The following is a 22,064-nucleotide window of genomic DNA, read 5'->3' as shown; positions in this document are numbered from 1 at the left end:
GGTCGGACACAATTTTGCAACTAACAACAACAACAACAACAACAAATCTAGCTGTGAGATGTTGCTTGTTTTGCATGATAAGCTTTTTTTTTAACCCAGCAGTTGTTTTTTCTATATTTACTAAAGATGGGACAATGGAGGGAGAAAATTTTAGATGGATACTGCAGATGCTGGTGAAAGGTAGTGGGTAATATATGGCCTGTGCTAAAAAATGAGTAGCATTTGTTAAATGCTACTCATTTTTGTGTGTGGCTGTTGATAAAAATAAGATTGCCAACATGATCACCAATGTCCGATGACAGATATGGCACAAGAAGAAGAGACTGTCAAAAGAAATAAAAACGAAATGGTCCTGCCCATTTTCTTATGAGGAAGCAAATGTTGGACATATTAGGAGAAACGCTCGGGTAAATTGAATGGGAAGAGAGTACCTGAGAAGTGTGTCTGATTGTTAAAAGAAGACTTGCGGTCCAGAATTACGGATACTCAGTGCATGTAGATTGAAAACAGAGTGAATTATCCTCAGATGATATAGAGAGAATGAATGAGAAATGAGTTGCAACAGAAATAATACGAAGGATTAGTGATCAATAGAAAAGGAGGAGGAAAACCAAGGAACATGTAGCTAGAGGGAGCTGATGACTTTCAGAAAGAGGAAGGTAAGAACTTTTAAAGAACCAAATGTACAGCATGGAAGCAAAATGCATGGAAACAGGCAAAAGATGTTGCATATAGCAGCCATGTGACTGTGGGATGCAATCTTCACTTTAAGAACAGGTTGTAAGTAGCTTTTTAAAAATGTCTTGTAATTTTGAATGGTTGTTAAGCGATTGGCTATAAGGACTGCCTGGAATGCATTAATCATGTATATGGATTTGATGGAAGCAAGAATGGGTGACAAGGGAAGAAAATTACAGAGGATATAATAAATAGTCGGTATATAAATTTAGTTGGATTTTTTTTCTTTTCGCCTGCTTTTAATTCGTTCTTACTGCCTTTTTTTCCTGTTACTGTTTGTTCTAAAGGGGAATAATTCAGATTTGTTTAGTCTTTTCAGATCAGCTATAGCATGTATTACAGGTAGTCCTTGACTTACAATCACAATTGAGTGCAAAATTTATGTTGCTAAGTGAAACAGTTGTCAAGTGAATTTTGTCCCATTATACAACCTTTTTGCTACACGTGTTAAGTGAACCATAGTGGTTACGTTAGTAACATGATTGTTAAGTGAATCTGGCTTCCCCTTTGACTTTGCTTGTCAGATTGTCACAAAAGGCGATCATATGATCCCGGGACACTGCAACCATCATAAATAACCACTTGCCAGACATTAGAATTTTGATCATGTGACCATGGGATTTTGTAATGATCATATGTGTGAAAAAAAGTCATAAGTCACTTTTTAAAGTGATGTCTTATCTTTGAATGGTCACTAAATGAATGGCTGTAAATAGAATAGAATAGAATAAAATTTTATTGGCCAAGTGTGATTGGACACACAAGGAATTTGTCTTGGTGCATATGCTCGAGGACTACCTGTATTCTAGAAGAGGGATATGATGTTAGTTTTCTGATCCTAAGCTGTTCCAAGTGTTAAGTAGTGTTGGATGATAATTTATCTTGAAAAAATACACTACAGAATCTCAGGTTTGATCAGGGAAATGTGTCGATGCAATTACAGACATAACAAAATTGAGTGATCAAATTTCCACCTAAGTTTAGGGAACAATCTAATTAACTATTAATTGTGAGTTTGGGTGGCATTTGTTTTCTGTTGATTATAGGAATCAGCATAATGCAACTTACTTATCAAATGGCAACATAATATGAACTGCTCAATTCTTTTTTAAAATTTCAAAAGAGAAAAATATATCTTAAAGAAACTTTACTTCATCATCTAATGAAGTTGTAAAATTGAGTATAAAGCCTGGTTTTTTTTTTAATATACCTGTTAAGGTAGGGTGACATTTACAGCTGTTGCTAGCATTTTCAACTTTTATATCTAATATCATCTTGTATTATATTGTCAGCTGTGAAAGTGAGATTTGAGTAATTCGAAGCAGCAATATACAAGAAACCATAAAAACTAGTTATAATGTCAAAGTCACACATGAACAATCTGCATTTATCTAAGTCAATACTTCTTGTCTTTTCTTAGAAGTTGGATAGCAAAGAACCTTCCTTTATGATTTTTCTTAAGAATCTTAATATTTCATATCCACATGAACGTCATACTAGGTAACTATAAAATATACCGTATATACTCGAGTATAAGCCGAGTTTTTCAGCACGTTTTTTGTGCTGAAAAGCGCCCCCTCGGCTTATACTCGAGTCTACGTCTTGATGTACTTCGGGAACCCCGCACAGGAGACGCCAAAGAGGCGGCGAGATCGTCCGGCGGGATTTGCCCAAGGCTGAGCAGTTCGCCGCGCGGACCTGAGCCAAGCCGGTCGCAGTCCAGCCGAACGGTGAAAGCGACATGCGGCGCGCTCCGCTTTCACCGTTCGGCTGGACTGGGACCGCTTGGCTCGGGTCCGCAGTAACTCCGCCAGGCTGTGCGCGAAGAAACCATTTAAAAGCCCGCCAGGGCTTTCTTCTCCTCCGTGCTTCAGAAGTTGGGCTTTTAAATGGTTTCTTGGCGGCACAGCCTGGCGGAGTTACTGCGGACCCGAGCCAAGCGGTCGCAGTCCAGCGAGCGGTGAAAGCGACATGCCGGCGCCACTCCGCTTTCACCGTTCGGCTGGACTGCGACCGCTTGGCTCGGGTCCGCAGTAACTCCGCCAGGCTGTGCCGCCAAGAAACCATTTAAAAGCCCGCCAGGGCTTTCTTCTCCTCCGTGCTTCAGAAGTTGGGCTTTTAAATGGTTTCTTCGCGGCACAGCCTGGCGGGAGTTACTGCGGACCCGAGCCAAGCGGTCGCAGTCCAGCCGAACGGTGAAAGCGGAGCGCGCCGGCATGTCGCTTTCACCGCTCGCTGGACTGGGACCGCTTGGCTCGGGTCCGCGCGGGGCGGGGAGCCGACTTTGGCCCTTTAGCAAGGAGGAAGGTGGGAGGAAGCGGAGCTGCCGGCTGTGGCGCTCCGCTGAGCCGCCGCCGCCGCCTGGAAGAGGAGGAGGTGACCTTCACGCGGAGAGGGTGGGGATGGGGGTTGAGGCGTGCAAGAGGAGCGGCGTGGAGGAAGAGGAGGAGGCGACGGCCCCGCTGGGACAGCTTCTAAGATCAGCCCACGCTCCGAAGAGGGAAAGGGAGCGAGTGGGTGGGTGGCTGGGACGAGACCCCCACCACAAACACACACACAGCCGGTCGGACGGCGCGGTTCCTTTCTCTGCTCTCTCTCGCTCTCCGTCAAGGCGCTGGAAGGGGCGGAGGCGCGAAACAGCAGCAGGAGCAGCCGCGCCGCCGCTTCCTCCTCCTCCTCCTCCTTTCGTGGCGGGCTGCTTCCAAGTCTGGAAATCTGTTTTGGGAAGTGGTGGTGCAGCGGCAGTTCAGCCCTGTCGGCCGGGGAAGGAGGCGGTGGATCGGATTCTCGCGCCACACGAAGTCGGCTGGAAAGCTTGCTGCTTCTTCTTCTTTTGCTTCTCTCCCCACCCCTCTTTTCGGCTCTCTTGCAACGTTGCTGCAGCTCCTCGGCTCCTTTTCCGGCGCCCCAGAAGGCTCGAGCCTCTGCTGCCGATTGAATACTAAAATAAAATAAAAGCGGAGAAGAGCAGGCGCCGCTTTTGGTGTCCGCGTCCCTGTCGCCGCCCGGCAGGACGCGTTTAAAAAAGGCGGGGAGTTGAAAAGAGGCTGCCTCTTGGGTTACCTCAACATCCATTCCAGAGCCGCTAAAGAGCGGCTGCTTGGCCCGCCCTGGTTGGGGAACGGGCACAAAAAGGGTCCCTGGTGACCCAGAATTCATCCTAGCCCCATTGACTGGCCTTTGACTCGATAGGATTTAGCTGACGGGATTGTTAAACAGCGCACCTTTCTTCTGGGGAGAGAAGTCACTCTAATAAATATTGGGAGGTGTTTTCAAGGAAACATAGGGTCCACCTTCTGCCCACAAGAAATGTAGGAAATGCCACCATTCCCAGCCTTCTGAGCACATCAGCTTATCCTGGCAGAGGATGAGGAAAGTCGCATTTCAAAGCCTTTGGAAATCACCAGCTTGGAAAAAGCTAAATTATGTAGGGCTATTCAGCTACAACTTCGTGTTTAGGTTTTGTCTTTTGAGCGAGATAATGATAGCTAGCTAGCTAGCTAATTAGATAGATAGATAGATAGATAGATAGATAGATAGATAGATAGATAGATAGATAGATAGATAGATTAGAAAGAAAACAGAACAAAAAAACAGAATAATAGAGTTGGAAGGGACCTTGGAGGTCTTCTAGTCTAACCCCTGCTTACATGAAACCTTATACCACTTCAAATGCTTATCCAATATCTTCTTAAAACTTCCAGTGTTAGAGCATTCACAACTTCTGGAGGCAAGTTGTTCCACTGGTTAATTGTTCTAACTGTCAGGAAATTTCTCCTTAGTTCTAGGTTGCTTCTCTCCTTGATTAGTTTCCACCCATGCTTCTTGTCCTGCCCTCAGGTGCTTTGGAGAATAGTTTGATTCCCCCTTCTTTGTGGCAGCCCCTGAGATATTGGAATGTTCCTATCATGTCACCCCTAAACTAGACATACCCAGTTCACATGCCCCGTGAGGCGTCTTGCTTGCATGTCACACACACGCACCGCTCGCTGGGAAAAAAAAAAGGATGGAAGGAAGGAAGGAAGGAAGGATGGATTGATGGATGGAGGCGACCGCTTTGAAGCGCAACCCTTCTCCCGCAACTAAGGGGGGGGGTCAATGTTTTCCCCAATCCTAGGGTGTGGGGAAACAGTCATTCTTTCTTCCCCCCTAGTCTCTCCCGAGATCGCACTGCAGCGCCCATCATCCCCAGCCGGCAATCTGAGCTCGTGCCATCGATGTGGTCCTTGAACTTCCCCCTCCTTGTTTCTAACCCAGCCTAGGATGGTCGGCGTGGAGGGTATGGTGGTGGTAAAACGACCAGGAGAAAGCTTTCGCTCTTTTCGAGAGGTCCTCTTGGAAGGCTGCCTTGGAAAGGGAAAGTGGGAGGGGCAGAGATTTCTCCTCAAGGTCCCCTTGGAAGGCTGGGTTGGAAAGGGAAAGTGGGAGGGGCAGAGATTTCTTCCTCTCGGGTCCCCTTGGAAGGCTGGGTTGGAAAGGGAAAGTGGGAGGGGCAGAGATTTCTTCCTCGGGTCCTTCTAGAGTCCTTGAGAAACTGATATCATACAAGGTTAATAAATTATACTCCTCCTCCTCATTGATGAGTTTTCATCCTGAAATTGATTGAAACATTGTACCATCATATGCTGCCATAGTATAGTGTTAACAACATCTGTAAAGATGATATATGAGCATGACACTAAGTTTTTCTATATTTCCCCCTTTATTGAAAAACTTCCATCATGCTTCTTTCTGAAAACAAAGGTCATTATAATATACCTCATTATATATTTGATTTGATGATATTTCAGTTAATAAATACCATTTAAGGTGTTAAGCTTCCTTTCTTTTTCAGCAGCAAAGTGAATTACAACTTTAAAGAACTTTATTACTTTATATTCATTTATTTTAAGTATAGATTTTAGATTTTTAAACAAATATGTTTAGAGCTTTTATATCTTTCAAGTTATTCAAATTATCCCCTCAGCAGGTATATAATGGCATCCAATTCCAATATCATGTTGGGGCTTTTGAGCAAGGGAGGAGGAACGCGAGCACCACCTTTCGCGCTGGCATTCCGGGATTTCCCTTTGTTTAGAGCTGGGAATCCTCCTTCCCCCTTTTGCACTTTTATTGTTTTTCGTTCAAATAAATATTCATGTTATTTTACTTGGCTCTATCTTTATTTTTTACATTGACCAGTAGCTGCCTCATTTCCCACCCTCGGCTTATACTCGAGTCAATAGTTTTTCCCAGTTTTTTGTGGTAAAATTAGGTGCCTCGGCTTATATTCGGGTCGGCTTATACTCGAGTATATACGGTAACCTGTGGCTAAACTTTACCACATTTTTATTTTTTTGTTTATAAATATATACATTATATATTTTCATGATACATAAAAAAAATATTTAAAAAATATTATATTCTGTCTCTTGTTTATGACTCTGTATGTCTTGTTGATTTGTAAGTATGCCTTAGTGGTTTTTCAGATGTGATGCTACCTTTCAGGTCTTTAAGTTTGATTATTAAGAATTCCAGGGTTCTGATTTTTCTTTTATGCAGTATTCCTGCACAGCTGATAACAATTGGATATGCATGGTTGTGTCTGTAGGCATTGGGCTAGACCTCCCCTATCTGGGCTTACCTAATTATATGCTTTCTTAATATTACATGTACAGGGACACAGTGGCTCAGTGGCTAAGACGCTGAGCTTGTAGATCAAAAGATCGGCAGTTCAGTGGTTCAAATCCCTAGTGCCACCTAAGAGGGCCAATCTAGTAGTTCGAAAGCACGTAAAACATGCAAGTAGAAAAATAGGGACCACCTTTGGTGGGAAGGTAACAGTGTTCCATGCGCCTTTGGCATTTAGTCATGCTGGCCACATGACCACAGAGATGTCTTTGGATAGCGTTGGCTCTTCGGCTTTGAAACGGAGATGAGCACCGCCCCCTAGAGTCAGGAACGACTAGCACATATGTGCGAGGGGAACCTTTACGTTTAATATTACATGTAACTGATTTTTTTTATTTAAACAAAGCTGTGAGGGGCAAAATTTAGGCATCATATTATCACATGACAGTTTTTAATTCTACCTGCAAGTTTGCACAATTAGCCTAGAAATTTTGGGGATTTTGACCTTTTACCAGAGGTCTGAATGGTATCTTTACTCCTGACCTTTAAGAAAGCTGTGAAAACAGCTGTTTGGAAAGGCTTTGGTGATTAACATCTGTTTATTGGGATTAAAGAAGAGATAGACAGACAGATAGATAGATAGATAGATAGATAGATAGATAGAGACAGATAGATATAGATATATAATGCAGTGCTATCTATATCTTCTTCTAACCCAATAAAGAGATGTTAATGTGTTTATTATGTGATGTATGACTTCTCAATCTTGGTCCTTTACCAAAAACCTGGGAGTTTGAGGGTTTTGCATAATATCTTACCTGGTCCTAGCACTGCACTTTTCTGAACAGATAGCTTTGAATTTGTTTCTGGGTTCTGTTTGAGCCACTTGTGTGTGTGTGTGTGTGTGTGTGTGTGTGTGTGTGTGTGTTTGTGTGTGTGTGTATGTACTGTATATCAAATGCATATATTGAAAAAGGTTCAAGATGATGTGATGAAACTTGGAAGAAAGAATTGATTGCCAATTTAGTAAGCTGTTTTATGGTTTATTCCCCCCCCCCCCGAGATGCCCTCAAGAGGTGTTAGAATTTAACTTATTTAATCATAACGACTGAAAATTATAGGAATTGAAATCCTGCATTTGTGGAAGACCTTAGATAGGAAAACATTACATTAGGCTAGAAAAATTGATGGCTGTTCTCTACCCAAATGAAGAATTCCTCACACTGTCATTGTTACTGCTTTCTTATTCTCAGAATAATTCTGCTCATCTTGTAGATGCAGAATATTTTATAAACCATTTACTATATATAAGTGCCCAGGATATCTTCTGCCTAAATTATATCATAAACAAAGGCATATTTACAGGAAGTAAATTCCTGTCCTATTGTTTCCTTTCGTTATATCCAATTAATATAGTTACTACATACTCATACTTATATATTGTATAGTTATTACATGCTTATGCTTATATATACTGTGTGACAAAAATAAATAAATAAATAAATAAAATAAATAAGTATTAGAACACATACGCATATTCAAACATAAATACAAGGTATAAAGATTAGTTAGTATTTTCCATTTTTAAAAAATAGATGACTACATTCTAAATGTCAGATAAGAAGGCATATACTCTTTGAATAATAATAATAATAGTAATAGTAATAACAACAACAACAACAACAGCAACAACAACAACAACAGAGTTGGAAGGGACTTGGTGGCCTTCTAGTCCAACCCCCTGCCCAGGCAGGAAACCCTACACCATCTCAGACAGATGGTTAGCCAACATCTTAAAAATTTCCAGTGTTGGGGCATTTACAACTTCTGCAGGCAAGTTGTTCCACTGATTAATTGTTCTAACTGTCAGGAAATTTCTCCTTAGTTCTAAGTTGCTTCTCTCCTTGATTAGTTTCCACCCATTGCTTCTTGTTCTACCCTCAGATGCTTTGGAGAATAGCTTGACTCCCTCTTCTTCGTGGCAACCCCTGAGATATTGGAACACTGCTATCATGTCTCCCCTAGTCCTTCTTTTTATTAAACTAGACATACCCAGTTCCTGCAACCGTTCTTCATATGTTTTAGCCTCCAGGCCTCTAATCATCTTTGTTGCTCTTCTCTGCACTCTTTCTAGAGTCTCAACATCTTTTTTACATCGTGACGACCAAAACTGAATGCAATATTCCAAGTGTGGCCTTACCAAGGCATTATAAAGTGGTATTAACACTTCACGTGATCTTGATTCTATCCCTCTGTTTATGCAGCCCAGAACTGTGTTGGCTTTTTTAGCAGCTGCAGCATATTGCTGGGTCATATCTAAATGGTTGTCCACTAGGACTCCAAGATCCCTCTCACAGTTACTACTATTGAGCAAGGTACCACATATACGGTACCTGTGCATTTTATAATAGATTTTATAATAGATTTAGTCCACTTAATAAAGAATACAGTTACCCTGATTGTCAGAAATAATATACCTCATAATGAATAAAATACGTACTTGTAACAAATGCAGCAAATTAATAGGATAATAAAGGTACATGTTTAATATTTCATTATAGAAGTGATTTATTTAACAGTCACTAGTACTTGGCACATAAAAAGCAGCATTAACTTGGGTAAGGTGTGGTGCTGAAATTTATTATGTCTTACAGTATTATTTCAGTTGATTAAAATATATTCCGCTTATAAATGATACAAAATGTATTTTTTGTTCACTTTACAAATAAAATAAAAGTTGCCACTGTATTAGAATCACACAGTAATGAACTGTGTTAAATATCAAAGCTTAACTGTATATATTTGTATATGAATCAGATCACAGGTAGTTTAACCCACTTCTATCTGTTCAGAAACTCTTCAAAACATCAACAGTGGCCCTCCTGAGGCTTGCGACTTAAAATTATTTCAACTGGAGATGCTAGACATTGAATTTGTGACCTTTATCATCTCAAATTTGGGGTTTGCCATTGAGCAGTACAGTGGTGGGTTTCAAAATGTTTTACTACCGGTTCTATGGGTGTGGTTTAGTGGGCATGGTGTGGCTTGTGGGCGTAGCCTGGTGGGCATGGCAGGGGAAGGATACTGTAAAATCCCCATTACCTCTCGATCAGCTGGGACTCGGGAGACAGAGAATAGATGGGGGTGGGGCCAGCCAGAATTTTTACTACCGGTTCTCCGAACTACTCAAAATTTCTGCTACCGGTTCTCCAGAACTGGTCCGAACCTGCTGTAACCCACCTCCGGAGCAGTAGTATTGCAGGGGGGGAAAAAGAGGGAAAACATATTGTGACATAGGAATTGATAATTTCCAACCAGACTGTTAAGCTTATTATATCCCAATCTTTGCCCAGTTACACAGTCTCTTATTTGATGTCCATTTGCAAGATGCAGTGTGAACCAAATAATTAAACCTTGTAACTATGTAACATATAAGGTAAAGGTTCCCCTTACACATATGTGCTAGTCGTTCCCGACTCTAGAGGGCGGTGCTCATCTCCGTTTCAATGCCTAAGAACCAGCACTGTCCGAAGACATCTCCATGGTCATGTTGTCAGCATGACTAAACGCCAGAGGCGCACGGAACACTGTTACCTTCCCACCAAAGGTGGTCCCTATTTTTCTACTTGCATTTTTTACATGCTTTTGAACTGCTAGGTTGGCATAAGCTGGGACAAATAACGGGAGCTCACCCCATTACGCGGCACTAGGGATTCGAACCGCTGAACTGCCGACATTTCGATTGACAAGCTTACATCTTAGCCACTGAGCCACCTGCTTGTAATACTTACAAATACATTAAATAGAACATAATGCCAGCAGACAGACTATTTGCACAGAAGTTCTTATAGATTCTAATTATTCACTAGATTATTCTTAGCCTTAGCCACTGAGCCACTTAGCCCTGTAACGTATAATGCATGCCTTTTAAACATGAATTATGAAATAGAGTGATTTGAACAAATGTTGTTTTCTAGCATGATTGTTAATATTGCTCTTATGTGACATATGTGACATATATACTACAATACTCCAAAGTGCTACATATCTATAATCTTATTAATCTTTAAAACAACCTGGTAAATCAGTACTTTTTTGTATTACAAATAATCTGGTCAGAGAATTGCCATGGTGAGTATACACTGTAGTTAGTTAATGGCATGTTGAATTGAATGGAAATCTACCTGTCACACAGTGGTGGAATTGAAATAATTTAACAACCGATTCGCTGCCCTAATGACCGACTGGCTGGGCATGGCTGACTGGGCGTGGCCAGGGGGGCGTGAAAGCATTCAGCCTCCTGCAGCACTCTGCCAGTCAAAACGGGGCACAAAATTTGGGCTTTGCTTTATAACATCCAGATCCAGCGAGCAAGGGGTGTGAATTGCACAGAAACCAACTTTCTTTGGTACAGATATAAGTAAAATATATATCAAACTCTTAATCTAAGATTAACATTTGTCTACATTATTTCCATAATCCCTTATTTAATCATCAAAGCCCAGATCAACTTTTAATTTCAGTTTCTCACAAAAAGTCCAGTAATGGTTCTTAACGCTTTAATCACTATTTGTTAATGAAACCATAACTGATTTATTTAATTGCCCCAAACCAGATAAAACAGGAATGGAAAATCCTAAACTCTAATATAGACCATGCTTCTCAAGTTTGGCAACTTTAAGGGGCATAGTCTTCAATTCCCAGAATTCCTCAGGCAGCATGAAGTTCGTCTGTCTTAAACTTGCCAAGACTGAAAAATGCTGATCTACAGAAAGGGATTTCCCCATTCCTCTTTTATTGGTTCCTACTTACTTATGAGCAATCATAATGCAAAATCCCCATTTCCAATTCACTCCACAGTAATGATCATGCAAAACCCCCCTTCCCAACTCACCCAATTCCCAACTCACCCCACAGTAATGATCATGCAAAATCCCCATTCCCAACTGACCCCATAGTAATGATCATGCAAAATCCCCATTCCCAACTCACCCCATTCCCAACTTACCCCACAGTAATGATCATGCAAAAACCCCCTTCCCAACTCACCCAATTCCCAACTCACCCCACAGTAATGATCATGCAAAATCCCCATTCCCAACTGACCCCATAGTAATGATCATGCAAAATCCCCATTCCCAACTGACCCCATAGTAATGATCATGCAAAATCCCCATTCCCAACTCACCCAATTCCCAACTCACCCCTCAGTAATGATCATGCAAAATCCCCATTCCCAACTGACCCCATAGTAATGATCATGCAAAATCTCCATTCCCAACTCACCCTAGAGCAGGGTTTTTGGGCCTGCACCACTCTGGAAGCCAAAACGGGGCGCGGAAGCATGCATGATGCCCTCCGTGCCCTGTTTTGGGCCTGGAAGCCAAAATGAGACACATGGGGGGACTCCTGGGAGGGGTAGGATGGGATCCTATCCAGAGGTGGCATTAGCTGGTTCTCCGAACTGGGCAAAAAGTTAACAACCGGTTTGCCTGAACCATGCGAACTGGCTGAATCCCACATTTGCTGTCAGCTACTCTGCCACTGAATTATTGAAAGATATTCTGTGAATTTGCTTCTGCCCTGAACTATTTAGCAGTAATATGGGTAGACCAATTTTTGTTCACTTATGCCAATTAATAGAAATACCGTCTAAATGAATTCACCTCCTCAGATATACGCTTCTCTTTTTTGATGAACAGACGAAAAGTGCAGACTGATAACAGACCATACTTTTCTCTTATTCTTTTTCTGTCTTCTATGAATTCTCTATGCATAGTAAAGTATATCTGATTATATTATTTTTGACTGTATCTTTTGGGAATGACCAATAACAATGCTGTTTCCCTTTGCTTAATAATCCAGACAAGGAGCATTTTCTGGTGCTTTTTACATTCTGTTTTTGAATGTTCAATAGTAATATCTTAATTTCTGTTAACATTAAATGTTGGATGTTAATACAAGTAAACCTGACATGTCAGTACCCTAATTGGTCTGTTATCAGTGAATTTGAGATACTGGAAATAATATGAACATATTGATGAGCCATAGAATTTTTCTTTATATTAAAGTAATTGGCTGCTGTAGTACAATATGTTTTTCCACAAATATTCATATTTGAATTATTTTAAAATCATGGAGATAAAACTATATTGAGAGCATAGTCATCAACTGTACTGAGAATGTAAAGCAGTGCTTTTTTTTTTTTTTAGAAAAGTGTTGAGGCAATGGCCTGGGTGAGTGCTTCAATTTTTAACCTAATTAAAGAGACTTCCTTCTGGAGCAATGGAAGGTATTCCCAGAGACTCATCAGCATTGTTGCATGACAATTTTTTCAAATTACAGAAAATTTTACATGCAAATATGCTACTCTGTCTCAAAGTCTTGCTTTTTGTTTTTTCATAATTGGCTTTTTCAGTCTCTATCTTTCTCTCCCCACACCCTCCAATCTTACATGTAGAGTTACATAAGAAGCTTGTTATGTGACTTATGCTTTCAATTCTAAAAGCCACTTCATTTGGGGCTTATTTATATTCCCTGAAAGTATTTTCAAAGATACGTTTTCCTTTCCACTTTGTCTTGGGATAAACCGTTAAGCCAAATTCTGTTGTTACCTATTGTTAACTATTATTTTAATGGTTATTATTTTGTCAAGATAAAATTCAAGTTCATCTTGACAAAATATACTTTACTGCAGAGTTCCCCAACCTTTCCAGTTCTGCAGGCTGTCTGGTGTGGGGGAAATAGTGGGGATGGTTCCATGCGAGAGGCAGACATGTGTGTGCATGCAGCTCCATTTGGATGGTTCCACTTCTGTGGCCCAGTTTGAAGGGCTCAAGATTTGGTAGTGGGCCATAGAATGGGGGTTGGTTTACTGTATATACTTGTGTATAAGTTCATCAATAGATAATATGACCGTGGAATTTTTAACCAAACCGCCATGAAAAATGACCTACCTGTATGTTTTTTTGTATGTTTTAACTTTTACCTCTGGATGGCACATTTTTAAATGGTATTTGGGCTTATATGTGTAGTTTACAAAAAAAAAAAAAGCATTACTGTAAAAACTCATGGATAAACCCATTGGATAAAGTGAATTCATTTTTTTGGGTGTATCTTGGCACCTAAAATTCCCAGCTTATCAGCAAGTATATGTACCATAGTATTTTGACATTCAAAGCTTTCTAAAACATCATTTTATATTATTGTGTGGATCATAAAGAAACTGAATCGTTAGAGTCCTAGTCAGTAAATTAATTTACGGGAAGATTGCTTTGAAGAAAAGATTGAAAATTTTTGGCAGGGTCCTCTGACAAGTCAGGGACAAGTTCACAGTGAATACTCCCAAGTTCTCCTTCAATTTTAGGTTTCAACTGGTTTTATCCAGCAGATTAATAGATACAGTCTGTTTTGTCACACATAAGTACATCACTAACCAAACAGAATGGATTCTCAGTGGCTTCCACTGAGTTTTGTATGACACAAGAACAAAGATCAATTCTCAGTAAATTGGAGCAACAAGGATGAGATTGTTTCCAACTTTCTAATAGATTATTTCTCAGAAGGGAAATACTTTCAGTGAACAAGACCTCTTTCACTTTTTTCTTTTTTAAAAGAAAAATAAGTTAATGAGTTCTGTTTTTAATTCAGATGACTTTGAATTGGATGGTGTTTTGGTTCCATTAATGGGTTTCAGAAGATGAGAAAAAAGCAGTGGTAATGCAACAGTTCTGAGAGATGTTTAAATGGGGGGAAATGATAGAACTACTGTGAAAGGTAAATAGTAATCATGGTTCATTAGTGATTACTGAGAAAGACTTCTTAAAAAGGATAAAATATTTATCTCCTGGTGGAATTTTCAGTAGGTAAGGTCCCAAGATTAATTTTATTTTGATGCTAATTTTCTTATCAATATTTATAACTTCTTAAGTATGACATTCAATCCCTTTAATAGTATACTTGTATTGGTAGTTCTTTTCTTTTTGTCAAAAATTCCCTGTCTAATCAACCATTCTGTCTAAAATAAAGATATATATAGCTAACAAGCTCTCAATACAAGAAATATATGTGTTTGTGTGAATTCTCCAGGTAGTTTAGAAACATGCTATTATTATACAAGTGTTTAGCACAGTAATCTGAATGCCATCCTGATATATTAATCTATTTGGGGGGTTCCTCTCAGGTTGGGCAATTGATACATATTCCAAAGGCAATATTTTGTACCATGAATCATTCATAACCTAAATCTGAACACATTTTCCCTTATATAATTTGATTGATTGCCACAATGTGCTTCAGTCTCACAGCTACATAGCATACATTTTACCATATTTAGCTGATTTCAGTCCTTTAGAATTAAATTATCTTAGTTTTGTCCATATAGCATAGGTTTTCCTCTTTTATTGAAGCACAGGATACATTTCAGTCTTGAGTTAAGTAAAATTTATGTGGCGATTATATAAATGAATACTGTCAGTTGAAAACTTTGTTGTGTTGTGAGGTAGAAGGCATGTTTTAAGCAATAATCGACTACGCATTGGAAACTGTCCACTAAAATTCTTTTTACATCCAAAACTCTCTCATTAACTTAATACAACCTTGTTAGTTGCAAAGTCATGTCCGACCCATCGCGACCCCATAGACAATGTTCCTCCAGGCCTTCCTGTCCTCTACCATCCTCTTAAACTCACGCCGACTGCTTCAGTGACTCCATCCAGCCACCTCATTCTCTGTCATCCCATTCTTCTTTTGCCTCAATCTTTCCCAGCATTAGGCTCTTCTCCAGTGAGTCCTTCCTTCTCATTAGGTGGCCAAAATATTTGAATTTCATCTTCAGGATCTGGTCTTCTAAAGAGCAGTCAGGGTTGCTCTCTAGGACTGACCGGTTTGATCGTCTTGCAGTCCAAGGGACTCGCAGGAGTCTTCTCCAGCATCATAGTTCAAAGGCCTCAATTCTTTGGCGCTCAGCCTTTCTTATGGTCCAACTTTCACAGCCATACATTGCAACTGGGAAAGCCATAGCCTTGACTATGCGCACTTTAGTTGGCAGGGTGATGTCTCTGCTTTTTAGTATGCTATCTAGATTTGCTATGGCTTTTCTCTCCAGGAGCAAGAGTCTTTTAATTTCTTGGCTGCGGTCCCCATCTGCGGTGACCTTGGAGCCCAGGAAAATAAAATCTGTCACTACTTCCATTTCTTCCCCATCTATTTGCCAGGAATTGAGAGGGCCGGATGCCATGATGCCAGAACTCTAAAACTGCCAGAGACTGCTTTTTTGCAGACCTCCTTGTGAGAAGTAGCTGTCTGGAACACTTTTCGGTGATCTCTATTCCTTTCCTTGTCTTCATTCCAACATGGTCATGACCCCACTTTTTGCAGAACCATCTTCAATCACCTACCTACCAACCTACCTTTGTATGCAGTTCAGTATTTCAGCTTTATAGTGACTGACAGCAGTGTAAAAACTATTAAATGTTTACAGTAATTCAACTCAATTCAATTTCATGAATCAAAGAAAAAACTACAGACACAATATAGAATACCAAATAATCAACAGGCAAGAAAATCTGGTTCCATATGGTGCATATTGATCTCTTCAGAATAGCATGAAGGTCAGTACTGAAGGGCCTAGCTTGACTTCTAGAAAAAGACTATTCCGGAGTATAATGCCTTTCCTGAGAAACAATTTTTGCTCACTTTACCTCCTTCTTGAACTTTTGAGTATCACAAGCAACTTCCCTGTGAGGAACATCTCAGATGGATTAACGTTAGTTAGAGAAGGAAATCTTGAACGTACTTGGGAGCAAAGCCATATAAACTTCATTGATCAAACTAGCACTTCGAATGCACCTGGAAACTCATTAATAACCACTCAGGGTCTGCAAGTGAGACATAAGCATAACAATTAAACTCAGTTGAGATGGCTGTTGTGTTTTGGACCAACTACTGTATCTCTGGCCAGAGCACATTGCAGAAGGCTAGCTACATGTTAATAAGGATATGAGTTGTAATAGTCAGATTTTCTCTCTTCTAAGCAAAGATCCAAGGTTTCTACCTGGCCTTTCAGAAGTAACCATATTTCTTGGAGGACTCTTGAAGTGCAGACCTCCTGTTTCTAAGATAGTAAATGTAAAGGTTCCCCCATGCATGAATGCTAGTCATTTCCGGCTCTAGGGTTGGTGTTCATCTCCGTTTCAAAGCTGAAGAGCCAGCGCTGTCTGAAGAAGTCTCTGTAGTCATGTGGCCAGCATGACTAAACACCAAAGGCGCACGGAATGCTGTTACCTTCCCACCAGAGTGGTCCCTATTTTTCTACTTGCATTTTTACGTGCTTTCGAACTGCTAGATTGGCAGAAGCTGGAACAAGTAACGGGAGCTCACTTCATTACACAGTGCTAGGGATTCGAACCACTGAACTGCCGACCTTCTGATCAACAAGCTTAGTGTCTTAGCTACTGAGCCACCTTTTTCATGTAACGTATCCCTTATCGTCTAAGATAGTACTACTACTCAAATGAAAACATTGATAGAGTGTCAGGGTTCCCACTGACGAACCCAAATAAGCAAGCACTGTTGAAATATTCTGAACTCTGAATGCAAAACTTAATTTAGTACATCATATCGATGCAGATTGAAAATACTCAATAAAGTTTTGCATTCAGAGATCGGAACATCTTAACAGTACTTGGTTGATTGGGTTTGTCAGTCAGAACCTTGACACTCTATCAGTGTCATTTGAAGAGTAGTACTATCTTAAAGGCAGCAAGTCTGAAGTTCAGGAGAACCAAAATGATAAATAGTAAATATTTACTTCACTGTTTTGTCACATCTAGACCTCAACAACCTTTAGACACTGGAAAAAGATTTTGATGGCATCTTCAGCATAGTAGCACTATGAAGCTGGATATTACTAGCATATTGATGGTAGCAATAGCACTTTGACTATACACTGCTTCACAGTGCTTTACAGCCTCTCTAAGTGGCTTACAGAGTCAGCATATTGTCCCCAACAATCTGGGTGCTTATTTTACCAACCTTGGAAGAGTAGAAGGCTGAGTCAAACCTGAGTTGGTGAGAATTGAACTGACAGTCAGTAGAATTATCTTGCAGTACTGCATTCTAATTACTGGAACCACCACGATTCTATGGCAGCATGCCATAAATTGGCAGTTGTTACCTCTTGGTGACTTTATATAAATGTTAAGCAGCAATGATGAGAGGGCCAACATTGTGATACCTCATAAGAGAGAAGTCATTAGACTGACATCATCCTTCACTGGCCCCAGAACTGCCTTCTAGGGTAGGAATGGAACTCTTTTGCTTCCAATTCCCAATCCTCTTAGATGGTCCAGGAAGACATTTCCAGTGGCAAGGAAGGAAGATGTCAATCTAATGGCCTTTCTCTTATGGGGTATATCACAAGACTGCTCATTAACCCAGCTAGACAATTTGCCAGCCAGTCAGGGTGAGTCAAGACTTTGGAGAATATGAATATTTTTCTTGGCAGAATGCTAGCTGAAATGGGCATAGTTGCCAAGCAAGAGCAACTCCTAAACATCCATTCAAGAAGGAATTTGCTACACTGAACAATGCAGCTAGCTGACAATCTGCTGACACAATGTGATACTAGGAAGGAGAAGCATTGGCATTTCATCTCCCTTATTGTTATAGTGTAGACTCCAACTTGAACTTATATTTATATTGTTAAGTTAGTTATTGCCCTTTTGCCACTAACACTTCCAAGTGTAATTTCTGGTATTTCATCACCTGGAACTTTTTGATAAACTTAGTGTGTGCATTTTAATAAACCAATAATTGCTACACAGAGATTGTTCAGGTGGAAACTTGTTGAGAATCCGGTTACCTTCAGTTTCCAGAAACTACGTATCAGATTGCTGAGCATCAACCCCAATGCACTCTAGAAGTTCTCTAGGTCCATTAGATGTCTGGGCTGGACTTGCCTAATGTTTTCTTTAATGTTTTGAGAATTTGTCCACCTGTCTCTTTCTATTTTATACATGCATGATGCATTAATCTGATGAGAGCTTTTATAGCAAGCCTTCTATACTCCACAGTGAAGAGCTAATTTTTTTTGGCATCCAGCAAATGCAGAAGAACTATAACATATGATTGAGTGAAGCTGATTTGGTGACTTATTTTTGACTTGACATTTGCTGATTAAGTTGTATTATAAGTGATGCAAATAATAACTGTAGATTTTTTTACTTCATAAACATTTACAATTATGTTAAAAACTTCACAATGGAACGAGTAATCCTTCAGAATTAGGTCTCCCTGAAACGGTCATACATTTCAATGTATACATTTTTTCTTTCTGTTTTTCAGGGTGTTCCAGGTCCTGGCCAATATAACATAAAAAGTCAGTTTGGGAAGGCAAGTAGCATCACAAAAAATGAAGCTCAGCATGTTCCTTTTCTTTCTCTTTCTGAGGTAAAACATATTATAGTTCTTTCTCATTTTCTGCTTTTTAAATATCATTGTTGTTAGCCTGTTTGAGAAATTTGAAGAACAGTTTTATGGGATTTTTTTGGTAAAGGAATGTCTGCAGTGGTTTATTTATGATACTTAGGTAAAGGTAAAGGTTCCCCTCGCACATATGTGCTAGTCGTTCCTGACTCTAGAGGGCAGTGCTCATCTCCGTTTCAAATCCGAAGAGCCAACGCAGTCTGAAGACATCTCTATGGTCATGTGGCTGGCCTGACTAAAAGCGAAAGGCACACGGAACGCTATTATCTTCCCACCAAAGGTGGTCCCTATTTTTCTACTTGCATTTTTTTACGTGCTTTCGAACTGCTAGGTTGACAGAAGCTGGGACAAGTAACGGAAGCTCACCCCATTACGTGGCGCTAGGGATTTGAACTGCCAACCTTTTGATCGACAAGCTCAGCGTCTTAGCCACTGAGCCACCGCATCCCTGTTTGTAATACTTACCAATACATTAAATAGAACATAATGCCGGCAGACAGATTATTTGCACAGAAGTTCTTATACATTCTAATTATTCACTAGATTATTTATCAGATCCATAATTATCCACCCATCTCCATAATTATCCATCCCCCCCATCTCTATCTCTATCTCTCTCTCTCTCTTGTGTTCTTTCAAAAGCTAGGAAAAAATTCCTAGGCAAATTCCTAGGCAAGCTCATCAATCTGTTAATAGTTCTAGCTGCTCTTATGGTAATGTTACACAAAAAAGTAGTGTGCTTGTCAGAATTTTTTAACAGTTTCTGAATGCATGACACTATGCAGAGAATGGAAATGTCAATTCAAAATGTCAAAAGATTGAGAATTATATATAAATAATGAGCAGATAACAAAGGAACAAGAAAACAAAGAGTTTATTTCATTTCAAAAGCAACCCTCCCCCCCAATTCTGGAATAGCAGTGTAAGGCTCTCAAGCATTACTCAATCTAATTATATTAGAAGACTAATTAAATTAATTAAATTAACTAATTAATTAAATTAGTCTTCTTTAGGGTGTTGTGTTCTCTTGGATTCAGGTATAAAATAATGTATTTTATGAACCTGGTAAACACAGAGTAGTTAAAATGATTGTGACATACACATCTAGCATATTTCTTCAGCTAACAGTAGCCTATAAAATAATCAGAACATTTTGTTGCTTAATCTTGGAAAATAAATTCTTTTCAAATTTGGTTTATGCATTGAACGGAGCAGGTTATAAAATATATTTGTTCTATGCCATTTCTTAACTATGGTTTATAATTAAGCTAGGATAAACAGCCAGTGAATTCTGGATATGAAATGTCATAATGAGATGAATATAGTTTTTAGTAGTGTTAGGCCCCAGAACATGAGCATGAAGCCACTGCAGTCACCAAACATCTTGCCATTTTAAAATTGCCTTAATTTTGCAGTCTTTGCTCATGCCTGTTTTAATATAATCAGAGTTGTGCAGGTGAGATGGGTGGTATAGAAACATTTCTATATTTATCAAGACAGAAAGACAGACAAATACATTTTAATCTCTTGCTGCAATGTAGATTTAATAATTATCTTTATGCATCTAGCCCTGGTAACTTAGGAGTGGCTGAAATAGCAATACCCACAGGTTCTTCTATCGCAATGATAAAAACGGAAGTGGTTTTGCAGGATTGAAGTGTAAGCTGTGTCCCAGTTCTCTGGTGTATGTTCAGTGTCATAATTTAAACAGAAAAGAAAAGTGACTTATATCACAGTTGCAGTGCTGTTGCTGTCACTAGAGTCCCACTGTCCCCCTAGCAATGCTGGTCAAAATGGCTGGTCACGTCCTACAAAACATTACATTAATTTATATAATAAACATACTTCATTATGCCTCTGAAAGCAAACTTTCTTGGCTACATAGATGAATTATTTGCAAACATGCAGCTTGTGGCATTCTATAAATAGTCCTCAGTTAACAACCACAACTGGGAATGGCAATTCTGTCGCTAAGCGAGACATCATATAACTGCAATAGACTTGCAAGCTCATTTCTGACATGGTCATTAAGCAAATCAGCCATAGTTGTTAAGACACTACGTGATTACGAGTTCCAACAATTATTACATATCTTCCATCTTCATCCAAAATTACCTTATGTTTTCAAAGTACACCCTATCTGATATCAGTGTTGCAACTCCTCTAGCTTTTGAAGTTCCAAATGCTTTTCATATATTTGCATACCTTTTATATACATTCTATTTGAATCTTCAGATTTCTGATGAGTTTCTTGTAAAATAAAATGTCTGGTAAATCCTTTTAATCTTAAGCTCCAATCTTCTTCTTTAATCTGATTCCTGTACCCTTCACATTCCATGACATTATTTTTATAACTCCCATTTAAAATATAAATTTTTAATCCTATCCCGCATCTTCCTTTCTGTGCCCCCACCACCCGACATTAAACTGCCATATAAACAACAATAAGAAAACAGAAAAAACAAAACAAAACAAACAATAAAGTACAAACAATCTTCTTCCCCACATCCTCATCGGTTTCGCCTCTATAAAGAGAATGGGGAGAGGGACGTGCCAATGCCCGGGCACTTCTTTCGGCTGTCTATTTAAATTCATCACTCAAAAAAAGATAGCGATGACCGCATTCAGCTTCATATTTTCCAAGACTCTTATCTGCTTCTTCTCCTACTGTATCCTCACGACTCTTCTTCTGTTCAACCAACACAGGTGATATTTCTTTCCTCTTTAACCCTTTGAGTCTTGCCTCCAATAGCCCCTTTTTCTTCTTCTGAGATTGATGTTTCCACGTATGTTCCACCCATCTGAAGCATTTGATCTTTTATCTCCATTAAATCCTCCATCTCAATCAGTCCAAGCTCCCGTAAATATAATAATGCATCTATATCTGGGGTGATTGTACGCATCCTTCCTTTATAGAAAAATTTCAATTGTTGTGGTGGCCTCCAATTGTATTTAATTCCATTATCTCTCAAAGCTTTTGTAATTGGTTTTAAAAAAAATCTCCATGCCCTTTCTTCTCTTGATATATCCGGAAGACTTGAATAGTCTTCCTTCAAACTCAAAGCATCTCCCAACTCTCTTAACTTGGCCATAACTTCCAACTTATCACCAAGATTTGCGAACCTGACAAGCACATTCCTGTTAGAACCATCTTGCCATTTTAAAATTGCCTTAATTTTGCAGTCTTTGCTCATGCCTGTTTTAATATAATCAGAGTTGTGCAGATGAGA

General features: G+C 39.6%; 1 protein-coding gene across 1 annotated transcript in view; it reads left to right on the top strand.

Annotated features, from left to right (window-relative positions):
* Positions 1-22,064, top strand: part of STPG2 (sperm tail PG-rich repeat containing 2) — a 217,617-nt gene that overhangs the window by 37,208 nt on the left and 158,345 nt on the right. The window contains exon 7 of the mRNA XM_058193117.1: positions 18,694-18,798. Within this exon, the coding sequence (XP_058049100.1) occupies positions 18,694-18,798 (105 nt within the window). The remainder of the gene's footprint in view (positions 1-18,693; positions 18,799-22,064) is intronic.

Source organism: Ahaetulla prasina, chromosome 8, assembly GCF_028640845.1.
Source record: "Ahaetulla prasina isolate Xishuangbanna chromosome 8, ASM2864084v1, whole genome shotgun sequence".
Classification (NCBI taxonomy): Eukaryota; Metazoa; Chordata; class Lepidosauria; order Squamata; family Colubridae; genus Ahaetulla; species Ahaetulla prasina.
Note: the sequence above shows the minus strand (reverse complement) of the source record. Positions and strands in the feature narration are given on the sequence as shown.